The 18,925-nt window shown below is 42.6% G+C and overlaps 1 protein-coding gene across 1 annotated transcript in view; it reads right to left on the bottom strand.

Moving 5' to 3' along the window:
• Nucleotides 1-18,925, bottom strand: part of USP3 (ubiquitin specific peptidase 3) — a 53,894-nt gene that overhangs the window by 5,983 nt on the left and 28,986 nt on the right. Inside the window, exons 4-9 of the mRNA XM_019533393.1 lie at nucleotides 14,202-14,285; nucleotides 12,482-12,563; nucleotides 9,384-9,466; nucleotides 7,879-7,992; nucleotides 6,832-6,945; nucleotides 2,231-2,377 (exon numbers count right to left, since the gene is read on the bottom strand). Of these exons, the coding sequence (XP_019388938.1) occupies nucleotides 2,231-2,377; nucleotides 6,832-6,945; nucleotides 7,879-7,992; nucleotides 9,384-9,466; nucleotides 12,482-12,563; nucleotides 14,202-14,285 (624 nt within the window). The remainder of the gene's footprint in view (nucleotides 1-2,230; nucleotides 2,378-6,831; nucleotides 6,946-7,878; nucleotides 7,993-9,383; nucleotides 9,467-12,481; nucleotides 12,564-14,201; nucleotides 14,286-18,925) is intronic.

Raw genomic sequence — 18,925 nt, forward strand, 5'->3', positions numbered from 1 at the left:
CATTTAAGTGTGGTTTTACCCATGTCATGAAGCAATCATTTAAGCAGAAATATAACAAGAATACAAGAAACCTAGAGAGAATTAGAAGCTATACTAGGCAGGTAACTGGAAATTAACAGATTCTCACCAATGACCTAGATCAACGTCCTCTGTCTTTAAAAAAAAAAAACAATTCTGGGTGACTTCAGGCACAGGTAATTCTGTACTTGTAGTAGCCCATGACTTTATACTAAAAAAAATTGAAGAGGAGAATACATCTCAAAACTGAAGTCTGTGCAGTGTGCACTTCTTTGGACTTGCTCCCCTGCAAGTCTTTTGTGTTTGTAAGTGAGTTTCTGTATCATTATCAGTCCTCTTTACTTGCATAAATAAATGATAGTACTCTTTGTTTTAGAAGCTACAACACAGAAATCTTAAGGTGGCCTCCTGATAAAACAAGGCCAAACCAGCAATATTGCATGCACAGTGAGATATGTTTCTGTGACTTAGTGCTAACTCATGGTAGAATGAAAATCACAAGCAAATGCAGGGCAAGAAAAAACACAGGCAACCTGTGTTTATCCAATACAGAGCCTCAGGTGAACTACTCTCTCCTGGCTGTACCTCCATAAAGCTACTACGCTGGAGGTAATAGCACATTAATAACTGGGCTCTGCCACTTTAGATTGGGTAGGTTCCTAACACCCACTCTGGCACTTGGGCACTGCCACAAGGTTCCGTTTTTTTGGTCAGGCAAAGCAGCTTTTGAAGCCCATTTAGTTTTATTGAGACCAGCTGAGAACTGCAAGATTTTGGTCCACTTTAAACTATACCTGAAATGTCCTGTATAACTTCTCCACTCTGTGAAGCTGTACAATTACTCTGTGGAACTGCATAAATCAAGAAAATGTAATAGCCAGTGATGCTTTATAACAAATCTGAAGCTTGTAGATTTCAAGTAGTAAAATTTACACAGTTCTCATGGAACACGAAGCATACCTTCAAGCTCACACATTGTCTGCATCTCAGGTCCATTTAACATGTCATTCTTTTCCCTACATAAATCAGGACAGACAACTCTCAGCTACTCCTACTGCACAGAGTCTGCACAGTAGCTCAAGTCCAAGTTGCACTGATTCAACATTCTTGCCTAAAGCAAAAAAGTTTCAGTTGCACTGCAGATTTCATTTTAATAGTGCACATGGAAAAAAAAATCATTTCCAAAGGAAAAGATGAGAAAGGTACCTAACGTACCTCAATTCCAAAAAAAGAGAACGATTGGAAAAAAATCAGAAAGAAACCAGAAGCATGACCAAAGGTGAAGTAAAGCAGCAGCTGCTTCAAGCATGTCTCATAGGTGATAAATAGTCTTATTAATTGATATAATTGGATTTTTTCAAATTATACTCACTCCCTGATCCATTCACATCAATACAAGAATACACTGCAATCTGTGGCCCATTTTTAATTAAATTATAAATACAACAGGTGAGAACTCCTTCCCACCCTGGAAACTTCCAACTCACCCAACTCACTCAGGCCACTGATTATTAAGAGAGTTCAGACTCCCTGAACACATCATACAAAACAGAGAACAGTGAGGCTGGGTTTAGTTTTTGAAGACAGTGGATCAAAATGTCACACGGGTTGATCTGCTATTAATTCTTTTCTTTTACATGCTGAGGGAATTCAACAACTCATCAGAAAAAATGGATCCAAGATGCAAAGTAAAAACAGTTAAAAACAGTGAGTAAAAGGGCCTACACAGCAGAGACAGGCAATGTTTTGGGCAGAGTGCCAGCCCGCCCCCCCACCTTGACCTGGCAGATCTTGGTGTGCCAGCGGTGGATGGCAGGGGCAGAGTGCCAAACCCCCCCATCCTTGACCTGGCAGATCTTGGTGTGCCGGCAGTGGATGGCAGGGGAGCCACAAGGAGCCCAACCCATGTTGTGGCAGCATAGCCCTGGCCCCTTCCCCACCATCTGCCCTGAGGTGTGCTCAAAACGTCTTTGCATGCCACACTGACACCCATGCTGGGGACTGCTTACCCCTGACCTATAGTGTCATACTTTAGAATTTCATTCTTTTACATATACAAAATAATGATACAATAAGAAAATTCAAACAAAGAACAACTTAGATACTTCAATCTTAGTTTCTCAGTGATATGTGAATCAAAACTTTGATTCAGACATGCTGTCACTTAAACTATTGGGGGAAGGGGGGAAAAACCAAAACTAAACAGTCTTACATGCAACATTTGTTGCTTGCAGAGAGACCAGAATTTTCTTGCAAGATGACTGAGCGGGAAACACCATTGAAGCCACCTTGGAGTTCCAGATGTAGATGGTCCAAAAGATAACGCATGAATTCATGGGCATCTTGTTGCTGGTACCCCCTTAATGCAAGGATATGCAGTGAATGCAAACTGCATCTTTATTGATGACATATTAGCAGAACACATTTGCAATGTTCAAACTGACCATGCAGCCAATTACTTAGCATTTTACAGTGCTCACTTGCTCATACTATTCTAGTATCAGTAGTCAACCAACTTCTGCAACTGTGGCATTAACAGGTCTACATCAGACAGCAACACTTGATCATGATCTCAAAAGACACAGCTTATGAATCTGGAGACAATGTGAGGTGCCCCTCCCTTCCCATCCAGATCTGTTCCACTTAAAGTCTAATACTTTAAAACTAAATGGCAGAGAGGAGAGGTGAAGAACCCAATGAAAGCCACACTGATAACACTACAGAACAGCAGACACTAGCCAAGACTTGTTTTTGATGTATATGTCAGTTTGCTTCTTTTGCATTGTTTTGATAAGCAACAATACCTACAATACTGTGTAGAACTGTAGTTTTTAAGGACAGACTGGCCCTTCATGACCAATATATAGCTGGCTGGGTGAAGTCCTATCACTGGGCTAAGGCCACTGTAACTGCTGGCCAACAATGAGAACTTACTTCATATAAAAGGCTATCACATTTGTTGATATCCAGCACTGCTTTCAAGCACTGGGATTAGACAGACCACTAGAGACATAGCAGATGGAGGTGGCTATTATCTCCTCCCTCCTTGCAAAATCATCCTCTCCCTTCCTCTTTTGGGCTGCTGCTTGCACATGTCAGCAGTTTGTTGCACGGCAAGGGAAAAACCAGTACGGGCAGTTAGACCCCACTGCTGGCACATCTGGGCTGTGAAGTGCAACTGTGCAGGGCTGCAGCCTGAACTGATCATAAGTGATACAACAGGGGGGCCTCAGTATCATCTAGTATCAAAAGTACATTTTTGCCAGTAAGATTCAAAAGTATCTGGCCAATTTGGGTCAGATTTAATTCAGCCACAAAACCATCATTCTTTTGGCACTGTCAGCAGGTTTTCTTTTTCTAAGTAAAGGCTTTCCTTTTCTGGGTGGTAGCTTCCACATCTCCTGCATGACAAGCTCTTTAAAATAAGACATGTGAAAGGGGAAATATTTCTAATATTTCTAGACTGACTTTCACATCTGTATTTAGAATAGCATGCCTCATCCTCAAGTCACTTTGCAATATGTGAAGGAAAGAGGGTATCTAGGCTCAACCAAGCACATCTGGATTTGGAAGTAAACTTCACCTACTGAAGTTCCCTGGAGTCTAAGGACCACAATGGATGCAGTAAGCAGAAAGGTGTTGCCTAGACAAGAGAACCTTGTTGTTGTACAGGTAGCCAGGTACTGGGAGCAGAAGCAGTTAGGCTAAACAGATTTTTTTAATTAGTCATTGAGGTAAAGCTGTATCAATTTAAGGAAAGACTGGAAGACATGATCTTAATCTTCATAAGATCCTCAAAAATCCAGATGTATAAATGGTGGGGGTGTTCAGATGTTACGCACACAGAAACTACCTAGCATTCGCACGCTGGTGGTGCGTCACATGTAAAATCAAACAGAGCAACCATGATAACGAGGGGAACTGTGACTTGGATTATTCAAACATGATTGTTTATGCTGCAAACAAAAGCCTCCTAAAATCAACTTGGTTCCTCCAATACCTGCTATATCTCTAGCAATAGAGTGCTTTATCCAACCACTAAGAGGGATTTTCATTATTATCCTTTGCTGCTTTAGCAACAAGCAACTATTTTAGTATGTTCTAAACATATTTCTAACACAGGTAGCCTTCCTGGGTGAAGGCATCTTCAAAACAAAAAAGGTCAGTAGAGGTGGAACACCAAATTCAAAAGATTACTGATCAAAGACAAGTATCTTGCTAAGCCTTCTGCTATGCAGGTGAGTATCTAACACAATCTTACAGGTAGGGAAATCACTTGCCCAGTGTCCTTCAGCAGTCCAGTGGCAGAGCTGGAAAAAGAACCCAGTTCTCCTGAGGCCCAGTCCAATGCTCTATCCTCTATTTCCAAGTTAGCTGTTTATATACAGATACTGACCATGAGATACTTAGTACTCCATACTGATTATCATCCCTATAGAATAAATGAATGAGGCAGTTCAAAGCCAGGTGCTAAATGTAAAAAAAAAAAAAAAAAAATCATTTAAATGCAAAAAGACTGGCTAGGAATTACTGAATTAATGCAGAATTTGTTTACTTTATCTGCATTTTAAATTTTGAGTAAATTATACAAATGACCACAGAAAGGTTTCTGGGAATAGAAGCATGCAGAAAAACTACATTTCAGACATGAAAAAGGGAACCTGCATTTTCAACACCTTAGACTGAATTAATAAAATGATCATATTTAGTTCAAAAGAGATCTTTTTAAATGAGAAACATTTCATCTTAAAAATGTGCTGCACATTCATTTGCAATGGCATTTATAACCCTGTTCTTCCTGATGGGTATTTGATTTACTCAAGTATAAGCAATGTTTTATGGGCATAAACCTGTTTTAGAAGGTATGCTTTTAAATGTGATCAAACCACCACATAAATTGACTAAAATGATGAACACATTTTCTTTGACTGGAAATGCAGTTTCTCACACCAGAATCTCACAATTCACAAAACATTAGCAAAGTAACTCTACTTCAACCCAGCAAGATACTATAGAGCTTAGAATGCAAGAAAGTGAGCGCACCTGCCACACTACAGGTCAAAGGCCAAGCTCTCAGAGCAAGACTACAGAGTTTAAGGGGAAAATTTTATTTGTCACTACACACATTCTACTGTAGTTGTATTAAATTTGCATCTAATTGCTAAAATGAGTTATACTCTCTATTTGTGTGTGGAACAGGAAAGGGAGAATTGACCTCAGCAGTTTCAAGTTGCTTTCCATTATGCTACATCCAGTTAGGGTCTGTGGTGATAAGAACAGGTAAATGGCATTAAAAGCTAAACTCTGAAATGTTGAAATCCGTAGGAAAAAAACTGACAACTGCCCAGGATGTCAAGGTTCCACCATCACTGCACTCAGCGAAGTAGTATAGTGGCAGGTCAGCAATAAGACACCTAACTCCAAGCCTAGCACCTACCTCCACATGACCACTGTAGTCTGGCCACATGACATAGTGGGACTACATTCTAGCTGTATTATCAGTAACTTAAGCACCATGGTGCAGTTCCACACTGAACAACTATTCCTTTAGAACTATTACCCACTGCTTCTCCAGGCCAGAGGAATGGAGTAGAAAGCAGACTAAGCACCTGAATAGGCAGCCACTGTCCATATTGCATTCTGCATTCTTTGCTTTACCCAACACAAAGAGAAACAGATGGCCTGCAGGCTCATTACACAAATATACCCCTCTAAAAAGTGTGCACTTATTCCAAAGTAGCTTGTGTTATGAGTGGGTAGCAAGTTTCCTTCTAACACAAGAGTGCCAAATTCCCAGAAAACAACAGCACTTTTTCGTTAAAAGCCACAACAGAATCCACAGTGCTGAAAATTTGCTAGAGGAACTTAGACACAGATTTCTTATTTAGTCTCATGAGAATTAGAGAGTGGATTTATTACTGATAATGGGGTTACTGGTCAAGGATATTAAAGATGATGTTTTGATGCCTACAATGTTTGGCCATGGCTTGAAACTACTGGTATTAAAACTTCCTTGATTCTATTAAGCCAGTGAAAGCTTATTATGCAGTGTGCAGAACAGAATAGATGGCCTTTTTATTATCTGGGTTATCCATCTAAACATGTATGTTCACAGCATCTTTTCAGCACTGCTAGAGATGTAACAGATATAGAACATCTTTACTACCTGAGAACATGGAGCAACTTACCTTCATCACAATAAATCCTAACAGGTTTCAGTACTCCTTTGAAAGAGGTTCAGGGGCCAGGACAGGGCGACCTTGGAGAGGAATGATACTTTGATTTACTTGGGTAACTTTTTTTCCCTTCTTCTGACAGCATGGGTGCAAAACACCTATTACATACAGACTAATTCTCTCATAGCCCTTATCTAAAAAGTTACACAGGTAGTGGTTACAATGTTTTAAGAGAATCAAGGAAGTTTTGCCCAGTATGTTTTGTTCAGGCCTGTGGCAGCTATAAGTTTTTAACATTCTTACAGGCTTTGGTTCTGTCCAGTCTTTCTCCTCAGTGATTTACCTATATGACGCTTATTTAGTTTTCTACCCCTGCAGCAACCAATACTCCAAGTAATTAGCTACTACCCTCATATCACATATGAAGAATGTGTCTTCTCAGACATTGTTGCATGTTGAACACAAGTCATTACAGATGAATGCAAGTCATAGCATTGCACTCCTTGTCATAAGAAGTATTTGCAAGCACCGGGGAGGCTACATGCAGCATGTTCCAGGAGCCAGCAAGTCACAGATTAGGCCGTAGATAGGACAAAGTTACTTTCAAAAACATTTTCCTTTGTCTTGCAGAACTTACCTAAAATTTGGCATAATTTTCCAAACGACATAAAAAAGAGACTCTGGGCTAAAAGCTGTTTGACTGCCCTGCCAGAGGGCACAGAGAGTCTTCCTAAACTCTTCCACCAATGAACTGGGGAAAGAAAATGAAAGTGACCAATTAGCAGGGAATCTTATATAATCTTCAGGTCCTTCTCAGCTCAGTGGAATAAATCTTACACAAGTTATTTTAATGAAAATGGTCCCTATTTGTAAACTGTTTAGTTTTACTTTAAACCCAGAAACAGATCCCAAATGTCTAAAATTTTAGACATCTAGACTCAAATCCACAAAGCTGAAGAAAGCCAACATCATAGAATTAGAGCTGCAAAGGATGAAAGGGACAGATTTTCTATCTAGGTCTTCATTGCCATGGCTATCCAAGCTCTTCTAAAGCTGTCCCTGTAAATTCTGTCCAGACTCTTTACAGGCTGGTATAATTTTACAACTTACCTGAAGATTTGGTCTACTCAGTCACCCTATGAATTCCCATTTGTTACCATAGCCTAATTTCACTGGCAGGAAATGTATATTGATAACCTAGTTCTTTTACTTAATTAGTTTACTCTATTATATTAAATTTACCATAAACCCACCTCATCCTGATTTCAGATCAAGCTGAGCAACTTTCTTCACTTATTATGTGAATTTTGCCTTCTGTTTCTCATACTTCTCCCCATCTTTCTCAGTTCAACACAATGTTTACCATTGTTTAAGGTTCTTCTAGCAATTGAATACATTCTTGTCTGCTAAGTGAAAAACGTATCTGAACAACTGATTCAGCATTAAGCGCTGGGTGACACATAGTCCAGGTAGGTTACTTAATTCCAAACTTTCACTTGATCACACTCTAGCACTGTGTGATGTTCACAACTCTCCCCTGTGCACTAGCAGCTACAAGAACAGAATGGAAATCATTTAAGCTTCTCCATCTGTACTGACACTAACAAGGTAGCTGGGAACACTACTGTAAGTATCTGCTGCTGCTTCTTGAAATTCTGTGCTAGTAAGAAATGTGTTAACTTACACGTTGTTATCCCCTTGGCTCCTGGTGTGGTAAGTTCGCCTGCCTGCTGTTTTCCCATTCCGCAATTCCACAGCTGGCAACTCCTTGAAGTAGCAGCAAAACTGCTGAATGTTACTACAGGAAAGGAAAATTTAAGAGAAACATATAAAGAACTGAGACAAGACATACGCACTTTGACAAGGTCCTTGGAAGTGCTCACCTGCTTTCTTCAAATTATTTAAGTGATCACATTGAATTGTTCACGTTTCTCAGCAACAGAATTAGTCTAGATGCATGTAATACTGCAGCAAGATTACTCATTATATGTACGATGAGCATAACTATAAATCACCATCCTGGCTTTAAACTGCGATAGCCATTACACTTCCTTTGATGAGGAGAGAACAGAATTCCATCTTTTGTAGCAACACAGCAATTAAATCTTACATGCTGCCGTTGGAGTAGAAAGATTCTATTGCTGTACTACAGAACCAGGCACGGTACAATACATATGGAGAGGATAGAGAAGGGGCCAAACGACTCCCTATTTCAGTGCAGCTCTCTGCCAAGATGTATGACTTTTTCTAACCATGTTTTCTGAGGAGACCCTGACCCTGTCAATAGGAGCAAAAGCTCAAAATAAAAACCAAACGCATCCACCCCACTCCCCTGGGCCTAAACAAAAGGAGTCTGGGCTCAGGCATGCAAGTGTGAGCCTGGCCAGAATGCTGGCGATTCAGCTACCAAAAGGCCCCTGGCAGATGTTATACTTAAAATGTGATTAACCAGCTTAAGTAGTAACCCTGCCACATGTTCATTCAATTAATGGTACAACACAACAGAGACGTGCAGCGACTTCGTGGCTGGCTCCCACTGGGCCTGAAACTGAACATGCAGCCAGCCTCAAGGGCTCCATGCACACCATGTCTGGGGAGCCCAATCAGACAGCCAGCTGCAGGGGCACCAGGCACTCAACTTACCGGTTTAGGGCACTGGCATTATGGCCCTACTGGGATCCAATCTCTGAGCCTTTAATTGTGCCTCCAGCCATGCGTGAATAGCATGGTAGGAGGCAAAACTGTTAGGTTCATGATTCAGTTAAGGCACACTGGGATCTGAATGTCTGCCAGGCCTCACTGCCACAAACCTAGGTTGAACAACCAATTACCCAGAAACTTTGTTACCATTTTCACAACAATAATCTCTCCCCATCTTCTCAAACTATCTCAGGGCAAAGACAATTTCATCAACACCATAACATATTGCTCCCCTGCTTTCTTTGGGTTGTAGTGCTGCTTATGAATTAGTCGTAGGGGTCACTCTGGAGAGGGGAGAGGTCCTTCACTTATCCTGGAACTCTGAGCATTTAGCTCCCACAGCACTTCCCATTCCTGGAAGTCCAGGGGAGATTTGGATAAGAGCAGCGGAACCCTTGCACCTTGCATTGCAGCACAGATGCCACCAAAACCCCACTGGACCAGTACAAGAATCTGATTTTGTCACAGCACAAGAGATGTCACCAGTACCTGAGAGACTGGAGAATTGCGTTCATGAAACATGTGTTCCCCAGATTCCGGAGACCTGTGGCACAAAGGGCAGTGGTGCTCCCCTGTGAACCAAAGAAAGCAGATGAGTCAGAAGAGACAGGTGTCTGCCCCTTACCATGTGCCAAACTCACCTGCCTGGAAGAACACATTTAAATAAAACTAATGACAAAGCTGAGCTGGGGAAGACAAAGCTGTGGCATATCCTACTCAAATGGTCTGAAGGATCTTAAACTTTCAGTCAGTTTTTAGGGGCAGTTAATCTATTCACATTCAAGTCCATTTATTGAAAACGTGCTACTGTCTATGTACATAAACTCCTTGAAAGGACAATTCACACAGACCTCATCATTGTGGGGGGGGGGGGTTTAACTGATTTTTTATCCAGTTTATTCTTAACAGTGCAATTTTGAAGAGTATTTGAGGACCCGATTTCCAGTGGCTTTCAGGGGCAGAAGGTACAAGGAGAATGAGCTGGAAAAGTTCCAGACAGGCCAGGCACATGGCATTTCAAAACTACTGATTCCCACAATTTAGAGCAATACTACATGGACATTAACTTGTTTTTGCCAAGTGATGTGGTTTTGGAGTTATTTTTATTTTCAAAACCCCACCCCTTGTGCTTTATCTGTAGCCAATCAAGTTTAAGTATTATGTAATGACTGTGTGAGGAACTTCTAACCCTTAAGCTGTGTAAAACGGTATTTAAAATCTTCTGCCAACACTATTCCAAGTGCAACATAAAACCAAACAGAGCCAGTCTGCTTTCGTGGAAGGATGACGGGTGCATGTTCAGTTATTTAGATACTATCCTCTAGCCTACATCCTAGTATCACAAGACAACTTATTAGCCACCAGAAACATTCAAAAGCTTTAAACTGTAGCAAACCCTACAGACCACCAGGGTATTTTTAAATATTCTGTCAGAAAACTCAGTATTAATCAAACACAACACCATTTAGCTTTCCAGTAACTGAATGAACTATTTTTAGATGGTCTCGTTTCTGATAAAGAAACAAACACGCACCTTAAAATAACGCCCCCAGAATGCTCTATGACTGTCCTTTACCCAAACCCCCAGCCAGGGAGGCTCAGCATAACATTACTGGCAAGCAGTCCTGCTCTGCTTTTTCTACATTATGATCCAATGTGCCAACAGTGAAAAAAATAATTGCCTTGGGCATTACTCAAGTATCAATAAAAACTGAGAAAATAGAACAAACTCTAAAATTGATAAAAACATGATTAACTTTTTTTCTGATTTGCTGTTCTCAATACCTAAACATCATTTGTAATTTTAGAACATACACAAAAAACAAGAACTGCCATTTACTGGGTCAGACTGTAGATCCATTTTGCCCTGTATCCTGCGTCACAATGGAATGGCGGAGAATGGATACCGAAAGGGAGAGCAACTAGAGTTTTTCAACTTTTCCTCTCTCTTGCAGCATCCTGCATTTGTTGTATAAAAGTTCCAATTCAGAGGCTGTATGCCTAACCCCCTTGTTCAATGGCTACTGATGCACCTTTCCTCCAAAAATCTGTCCAATCCCTTTTCAAATCTGGCTAACGCGTCAGCTTCTACAACCAGGTTGGGCAAGGGGTGGTAATGAGTTCCACTCTTAAGTTACATGCTATGTGAAAAAAACTTCCTTTTGTAAATTTACTACCTATTAATTTAATTTTACAACCTCTAGTTCTTGTATTGAGAGATAGTAAATAATAAATCCCTATTTACTTTCCCTTCACCATTTAGTATTTTCTAAACCTCCATCATGTCACCCATCAGGCATCTCTTTTCTAAACGGAATAGGACTAGCCTCTTTAGTCTCTCCTCATATGGAAGCCCCTCTACACCACTAATGATCCTTGCTGCTCTTCTCTGTACCTTCTCTAGTTCTTCTCTTCTTTACTTCATATTTTGGTAGCTTTGAGTTTTCCAGATGCTGAAAAAAGGCTGTGGTATTTCAAAAACTTCCTCAGTTCTCCCATAATTAGGACAGCATAGAAATGTATCAATTAGACCAGCTCATTTGGAAAGCAACTGAAAGTACGTATGTTCCATCAAAACAACTTGTAAGGGCTGCTTGGAACTGTATATGCAGCCTGCTCGGGTACAAGTGGCACTGCTTTTCCCCCAGCTACATACCTCTGAAGAAGTCCTGCCTCTCCCAGAAAGGTAAGGCTGCAGCAGGCCAGGTTTAACAGTCAGCACTGTGGCACCAAAAGTGAAGACAACTGGGACTTCAGCTTCCACCTGGTAGGATCCCCTCTGGCATTACATCCTTGTGCTGTTTCAATTTATATAAATGCAGCCATTGGGGCTGAGAAGAGGGGATGCCAGAGACTGAAGGTGATGCTCCTCAGCCAGCTTTCTTAAGGCAGATGGGCAAGACAAATTTTTCCCTCCCCAGCTACCCTGAGACTGGAAGTAATTAGGGTTGAGGCAGTCAGGAGATTTCTTCCCCCAGACTCTAGCCAGACACTCCCCATCTGAGATGGGGCCTGAATATATGAAAGGGAATATACAAACAAGTTACCTCAAAGGTAACTTTCTGCATGATTTTAGATTTAAAGTAAGAGCAGCAATGTAAATAACAAAAGAAACAAAAGGGAAGATTTTCAGGAGCACCCAATTTGTTTGGGAATAGGTGTCTTGCCCCTTGTAAAAGCTTTAAGTAAGCTCCCTTTTACTTAGTAATTTGCAGTTAGGACCATAAGGAATAGGGAAAGGTGATGCATTCCCTCTTCCGCATTCTGCACTGGAGAACACCGACTGCAATTCTAGTCCATCAAAAAAGGCTTGTTATTGACCTCTGTGATGTCAGTCCCGATGAACACTTGACTGCTTTCTAGTTAGCTGATCCTGCCAAACAGCAGGGAAAATCAAATACGAGGTCAGTGTGATCACAACACTACACCAGCAATTCTTTAAAAAGAAAGGAGTTGTTTCTCCATTGGTGGGTGAAGGCAAAGCAATACAAGTTGAAAGCCAAAAAATGATAACTGTTTTTTAAACCCAGGTCAATATTATCCTAAGTTGACAAATCCCCTTCAAATACTAAAAGCATTGTACTCACATTTACTTTTAATAATTTGCTGTTTAGAGATGAGTTTTCCAAGAGCTTTCTTTTCCTATGTCTGTCTGCTGTAAAAGCTGAACTATAATAATGAAATAAAACAAGTTACATACTATAAAAAGAAAACATTGTTTAAAATAGAGTGAAGGAGCATTCACTGTACTATCTAGCATAATAGTTACGCTTGCAACCACTGGCAGCTGGAAAGATTGTCTTCTGCTTGCAACATAAGCTTTTTGAAAGGTACAAGATAAACCTAACATTCTTCTTAACACAGACAGCACTCTGGGAAAGACGGTCTTACTTTCTATTTTCAACAGTGGCTAGTATTAGAACTCTGAAACATTTCCTAATTCGCACGCCACCTCTGATCTGACACAAGCGTACTGGTGTTCTAAATCAAAAGAACAATAGCATTTCTTGTCTTGAGAAACCACTCCAGAGCTTAAAAAGAGATTCTAAAGTGAGTCTCTCTCACTAGAGTCACTCTCCTTAAAAAAACAAAAAACCTTTAGGTCACCAACACAAGTTTATGTACTGTATTTACTTGAATCTAAGATGAGGTCCCTCACCTCAATGGGGGGGGGGGAAGCCCCACCCCTTAGATTCACATACAAAGCAGGGCAGGAAGTAGGGCAGGTGGCTGCTATGGCTCTGACCCTGAGCCTGGGTTAGGGCCAGAGTCAGTTCCACAGCAGCCTCCTGCATGTTGTCTGCAGCTTTTGCCTCACCCTTTTGGCCTCCCTGCTCCCTCTTTCCCCACCACCTACTGTCAGGCAAAGCCCAGCTCTGGCTCAGACTGGATTCCCCACCAGGCATGGAGCACAAGGAAGCTCCATCCCCTGCTCAGCTAACCAGCCGTGCCACTGCTGCTATGTGGCCTGGCAAGGGCTGTGCAAGGAAACAGAGCCCAAGCAAGGTCTGATAATGGGGGGAGGAAGGGGAGAGAGGAGCAGCTAGAAGCAGAGGCTATAGAGATTTGGGACAAACCCAAGGACAGGTGTAAAGGACACCAAGTCTGCCACTATACAGAAGACTGTCCACAGCATAGGCATTACTTAGTGGCAGTGATGTCTGAATTCTAAGGGATTAAAAGTATTTGGAAACACTGGCTTGTACATAAACTTCTGCTAGGTATTTTGCATGATTTCCAAGCAAGCTACTAAAATCTGCTATCTAGAACTGTCCCAAATGTCTGCATTATAAAGTTACTAGTATTTACAATTGAGTGGAAGAAAACATATCATGGAAAAAGCACAGCTCTACCCTAACTATACATACAACTGCATGTTCCAGACTACTTTCTGTTTGGAAACCAAACCACTAAATGAACATTTTGGATATTTCCATCTCCCATTCAGCTTTCTTCTCAGCCAACCAACCTATTCTTAATTTTAGGAAACTTATACCTGATTTTTGGGAATCCTGTTCCCACTTTTCATGGAAGAGAAAAGACTAGATGGCAAGGTTGCAAGAAAATTCTGGAGAACAAGTCTGAATTCCTCCATCAACCTACAGACAAAACTCCCTATTAATCTTGCTTCCTCCAAATGTCAATGTTGAAAGCAGCAATCCCTTAATTCCTGCATCTCTTCTCAGTGATGGTGTTTTAAAACATATTATGGTATCTCACATGTTCAAGAACAAAACAAGGCACTAAAAGGAAATACCATTCAAGTGAAACAACATCCAAATCCAGTGGTATAAACAAGTTACTTACTTCTCCAGGTTCTGCAGGTGTTCTCTGACTTTCTGTACCAGGCCCAGCTTGGTATCATTGACTACAAAATCATCACAACGATAACTGTAACCAAGAAAGCGGGGAGGGGGGGGACACTCCATCAGCAGGTGTAAACATTTTCCATTTAAGCATAACATCAAGACACTTCAAAGGCTGAAGGATCTGGGAAGGTTTAGGAAAGGGTACACACACCAAATTTATCCCTCCTCTCAAAACTGCTTTTATCCTTACAATTTGTGCAGACAGCAACTTACTCCCAGAACTAAAGTCTAGAAAAAATCTTAATCTCTCAATAGCAACAGCTTGCATCTGTTACAGCAACAACAGAAACATCTTCATCTCTTAATAGCAACAGCCTGAAAATAAAACCCGACGTTCTAACCATTTTCCCACTAAAATATGAACCCAAAAACGCTGCATGTCACTGATCCTCCACCAGAATTCCAAAGGCTTCAAAAATGTGAATACATGCTTATGAACATAAGAAACATTAGTGCAGAGAAAAGCCATATCCCGGTAGATAAAATTACAGTGCAGACAGTACAACACATAAATGAAACCTGAAGCTGCATATAATGAAACTATACATCAGAATCATATTCAATATCTAGACCAGAGATTTTCAACCCCTGGCCAGCAGGCCAGTTTCAGCCCATGGTGCCATGACATGTGGCCCACAGGCTCTCCACAGGTCCTGAAATTTGGCTGTAGGAACCAACTCCCCTGCTGCCAATTTTCTGGGCCGGCTGAGATCCTTGTGCACTGGACTGGGCACCTGATCTCTGCACGTAGGGCCAGACGCGTAGCACCAGGCCCCAGGGCCAATCCTGGCACAGAGGGGACAGCACCAGGTCCCATGGCCCAATCCCAGTGTAAAAGGCTGGGATGGGGCAGCACCAGACTCCAAGGGTCAATCCCAGGTTGGGCAAGGGGTGGCAGCAGGCCCCTGGGGCCCATTCCTTGTGTATGGGGGTAGAAGATGGTGCCAGGCCCCAATCTTGGCACACTGGCCTCTATCTGGCCCACAGATCAGCCCTATACCATTCAACTAGCCTGCAAAGCCAAAAGCTTGAATACTGCTGATCTGGACTGTTTTTATTACAGTAAAAGTTAGATCAGGACCTCATTCTAGCAAGCAGTGTACACATGTAAGTGGAAGTCCCTGTCCCATAAATAGGGACAAGGGGTGAGGAACTAAGGCACAGAAAAAGATTACACCAGTTGCCCAAAAGTATACAAAAAATCTGTGGCAAAGCTAGAAATTTAGTGGAGAATACTGCTGTCCTGATACAGAGTCTTAACCATGAGGTCTTCCTTCCTCCCAGGAAACAAGTTTTTCTAAGAAATTCTCAAGGCAAGTTATCAGTCCCTGAAGGCTTTGAATGTTTACAGTACTTCAGTGATTAGCAGCTCAGACATGCTGACATGCTGTATTTGAAAGCCTTCAGCTAAGGCTACAGAAGGAAGGTGCTGCCATTACAAGAAATGGATAACTTAGCTGTGCAAAGGAAGTGCCCGATTCCCCATTGCTTCAAACACAGTGTGCACAAACGAATGCCAAATCAAAATGACAGCATTTTACATCCACTGTAAAAGCAAGTGTGCCTGTTGCAAGGCAACAGAGAATCTATACCCAATTATCTAAGAGGCAGCGATCAAATACTTACACAATCCAGACAATATACAACTTCAAATGCATGTTTCACAGCAGTCTACATATATCTGCCTGCAATGGTACTTTTAATGAGAGTACTCAGGTTGCTTTTATGATACAGCAAATAGTCCAATGTGGAAACACAGACTTCAAGAGGTTAGATTTTACTCCTGCAGTACAGCTGGCTATCCTGTTTAAAACTGAAATTTCACATTCAATTAAGACTTCATCTTCTAAAGGAAGGCAGCGTATTTGCAGAATGCTCCCCTCCCCTCCCCTCCCCTCCAAAAAAACAAAAAACACCCTAAGCCTGAAAAACCAACATCCATTCTGTGTTCTTCCTAGAATATCAAATGTGTGAGAGCACTGGGACTGGGAAAAGGAAGACGACGACAAAGTAAAATCTAGGGAGAAGTTTGCTTCAAGTACAATCTTAACTGCTTTTTTGTTCAAGCTTTCCAATGTCCTTCCTCACATACCCACAGAAGGAAAGAAAGCAGCAAAGCTTCCACTCCATTGGTCTAGACCCAAGGAGCCACATCTCCTCCCCTTCTACTTAAGGAGGGCTGAAAGAGGAAACATGCAGGCAGGGAGTGCACACATTAGCACTACCACAATGAAAGCTCTGAAGAGACCTGTAACCAGAGATAAAGCCATGCTTTAGCCCTGCAAAATGCTCAGCCTGGTAGGGTGCGACCAGGCTCTATTCAACTCTCACCGTCTCTCAGAGTCAGCAGGGATGTAGTGCTACTTCCAATCACCCAAAAGAATTTGCAATATGATGTTCCAGTCTAGTCCAAGGACTAGCTAATGCTGCTTGGGAGTGCAGTGAGCTGTGTATAGTACTGTAATGAGGGAGACAACCAAGGCACCATCAGATGGAGGGGAATTAGAAACAGCTGCAGTGCTGGACCAGCCACCACTGTGCTGCTAGGAGCACCTTTTCATCTACAAGATCAGCCTGCCCCGGATTCCTGTAAATGCTGTACTGGAGGAATGAAATCCACCCAACTCCCTAGAGAGATTTAAGGGCTTCAATTATGAGGGAAAAACCTCTTGGTGAAAATGTGGCATGCACCGGGAGTATTTCTGTTGCCAGAGTTGCACCAGCTCCCCTAAGCTCTGCCAGCAGAAGCCATACTCCTCTAACAGAGCTGCACCCCCATAGGGGATTTTGCCAGCATAGCTGTTTTGACTAAAGGCAGGATCTTCCCAGACCCATAACCAGGGATCCAGGTTTTCCATTTGCCATGGGAAAACATGGATTTTCTCCTTTAAAGGAGAGTTGAAGCAGGAGTTGAGGGTAGCACAGCACCCCCCACTCCAGTCAATAACTTCTTGCGCTGCTGGCGGCATGGCTGGCATGGGGGTCCTGGCAGCAGAAGCAACAAGTCCCGCTGCCCCATTCTGCTCCACTCTCCCATGCCAGGTCTGGGTCTCGCCCATGCTGGTCCAACCAGGCTGCAGCACCATGGCTACTGCAGGCGCACAAATCGGGGGGGGCACATGTGCCACCCGCATGCCCAACTGATGCATCACTTAGGGTTAGGCACTCCTGCCCTGTTCCCTATACACCCCTGCCCTGCCCCGCACACTGGGGAGCTGTAGCCTGGGGGCAGTGGGTCAGGAATGAGGGGCACCAGCAGGTCTGGGGAAGGCAGGGGGCTGTGGGTCGGGAGTGAAGGGCACCAGCAGGACTGGAGATGGCTGTGGCTTGGGAGTGAGGGGCGAGCAAAGGGGTCAGGGGAGCTCTGATTTCCTATAATGAAAAAATAAAAATCAAACACCAAAATAGGTATTTAGAATTTATTTTATTATAGTGATTGAGGCACTGGTAGGCTTCCAAACTGCTTTAAAACTGTAAATATATCAATAAAGCATTGTGTTCAATATATACAGTGGTGCTTCACTTTAATCACGGAAAAATGCGGGTTTAGAGGTTTTTAATTAGAGAATTTGGGCTTTTTAAACAGAGAACAGCAGGATCCCTGCTCATAACCAACACAGCTATACCAGCAGAACTTTGCAATAAGGACTAAGCCTAAGGCTTCTGAATAGATCCAACTACTACTTTGGAAAGGCCACTGCCAACATAAGAAAATGTGCTCTCTCACCGCCGATGCACCAGGATGACTAACCAGGAATGGTTTACCCATCAGCTGGTCATGATACTGGTTTATGAAAAAGAATAATTCAGCCTTACTAAAGCAGTACAGCCCTGATTGCTTTTCTCCCAAGAGGCCCACCCCTCCAAATGAGGCAAGTTAACCAGACTAACTGGAAGGGGTGGAACAGATGCATGCAGGACCACCCTGTGTGATTCCTAGCATCAACATGCCCATGGCCTTATCTGATCGGGCACATTAGCAGAACCACAGTGCACATATGGCTGCAAACAGGTAGCAAAAGCAACTATATATGCTACTGCAACAAAACACTATCTGGGATGAAGGAACTCTAAAGCTGAATTTTAGAATGTTAACTATTTTAGTTTTAAATAAATCAAAGGTGTTTTCAGTTTAAGGACTTTTACGAGGAATGTACATTGACAGCAGCCTTTTAATTTGTGATCATCAGGATTAACAGAAGTTAAACTGTGAATTAGTTTGCATATATTACAACTCTACACTTTTGACAAAAGTTGTAAGGCAGAAATAGGCAATGTTTTTTGGCCGGAGTGCCAAAAACCCCCACAATGCCTACCTTGGAAGCTGCCGGAATGCCAGAAAAACAAAACAAGGGCAAGTGGTACATGGCAGAATGCCTTGCTTGTGCCCTTTGCCCCCCACCCCCCAAGCTCCTGCCCCCAAGCCCTGCTTGTGCTCCTGCTGCCCCTGCCCCCCAGCCCAGGCTCCATAGCTATCAGCAGCTACCCAAAACCTGGACCAGCTGCAGCCAGGAAGCTGCAAACAGCTGCTGCCTCCCAGCCCCAGCCAAGACAAGAGGTGCCGGCACTTCGTGGGCAGTGCGGGGCTGGGGCAAGGGCCCACTGGCAGCACATGGCGGGGGCCCTCGGCAACAGGGGGCTGTGGCCCGGCTATGGGCAGTG

The sequence above is a fragment of the Crocodylus porosus genome, unplaced genomic scaffold (assembly GCF_001723895.1).
Source record: "Crocodylus porosus isolate Cpor-Errol unplaced genomic scaffold, CroPor_comp1, whole genome shotgun sequence".
NCBI lineage: Eukaryota > Metazoa > Chordata > Crocodylia > Crocodylidae > Crocodylus > Crocodylus porosus.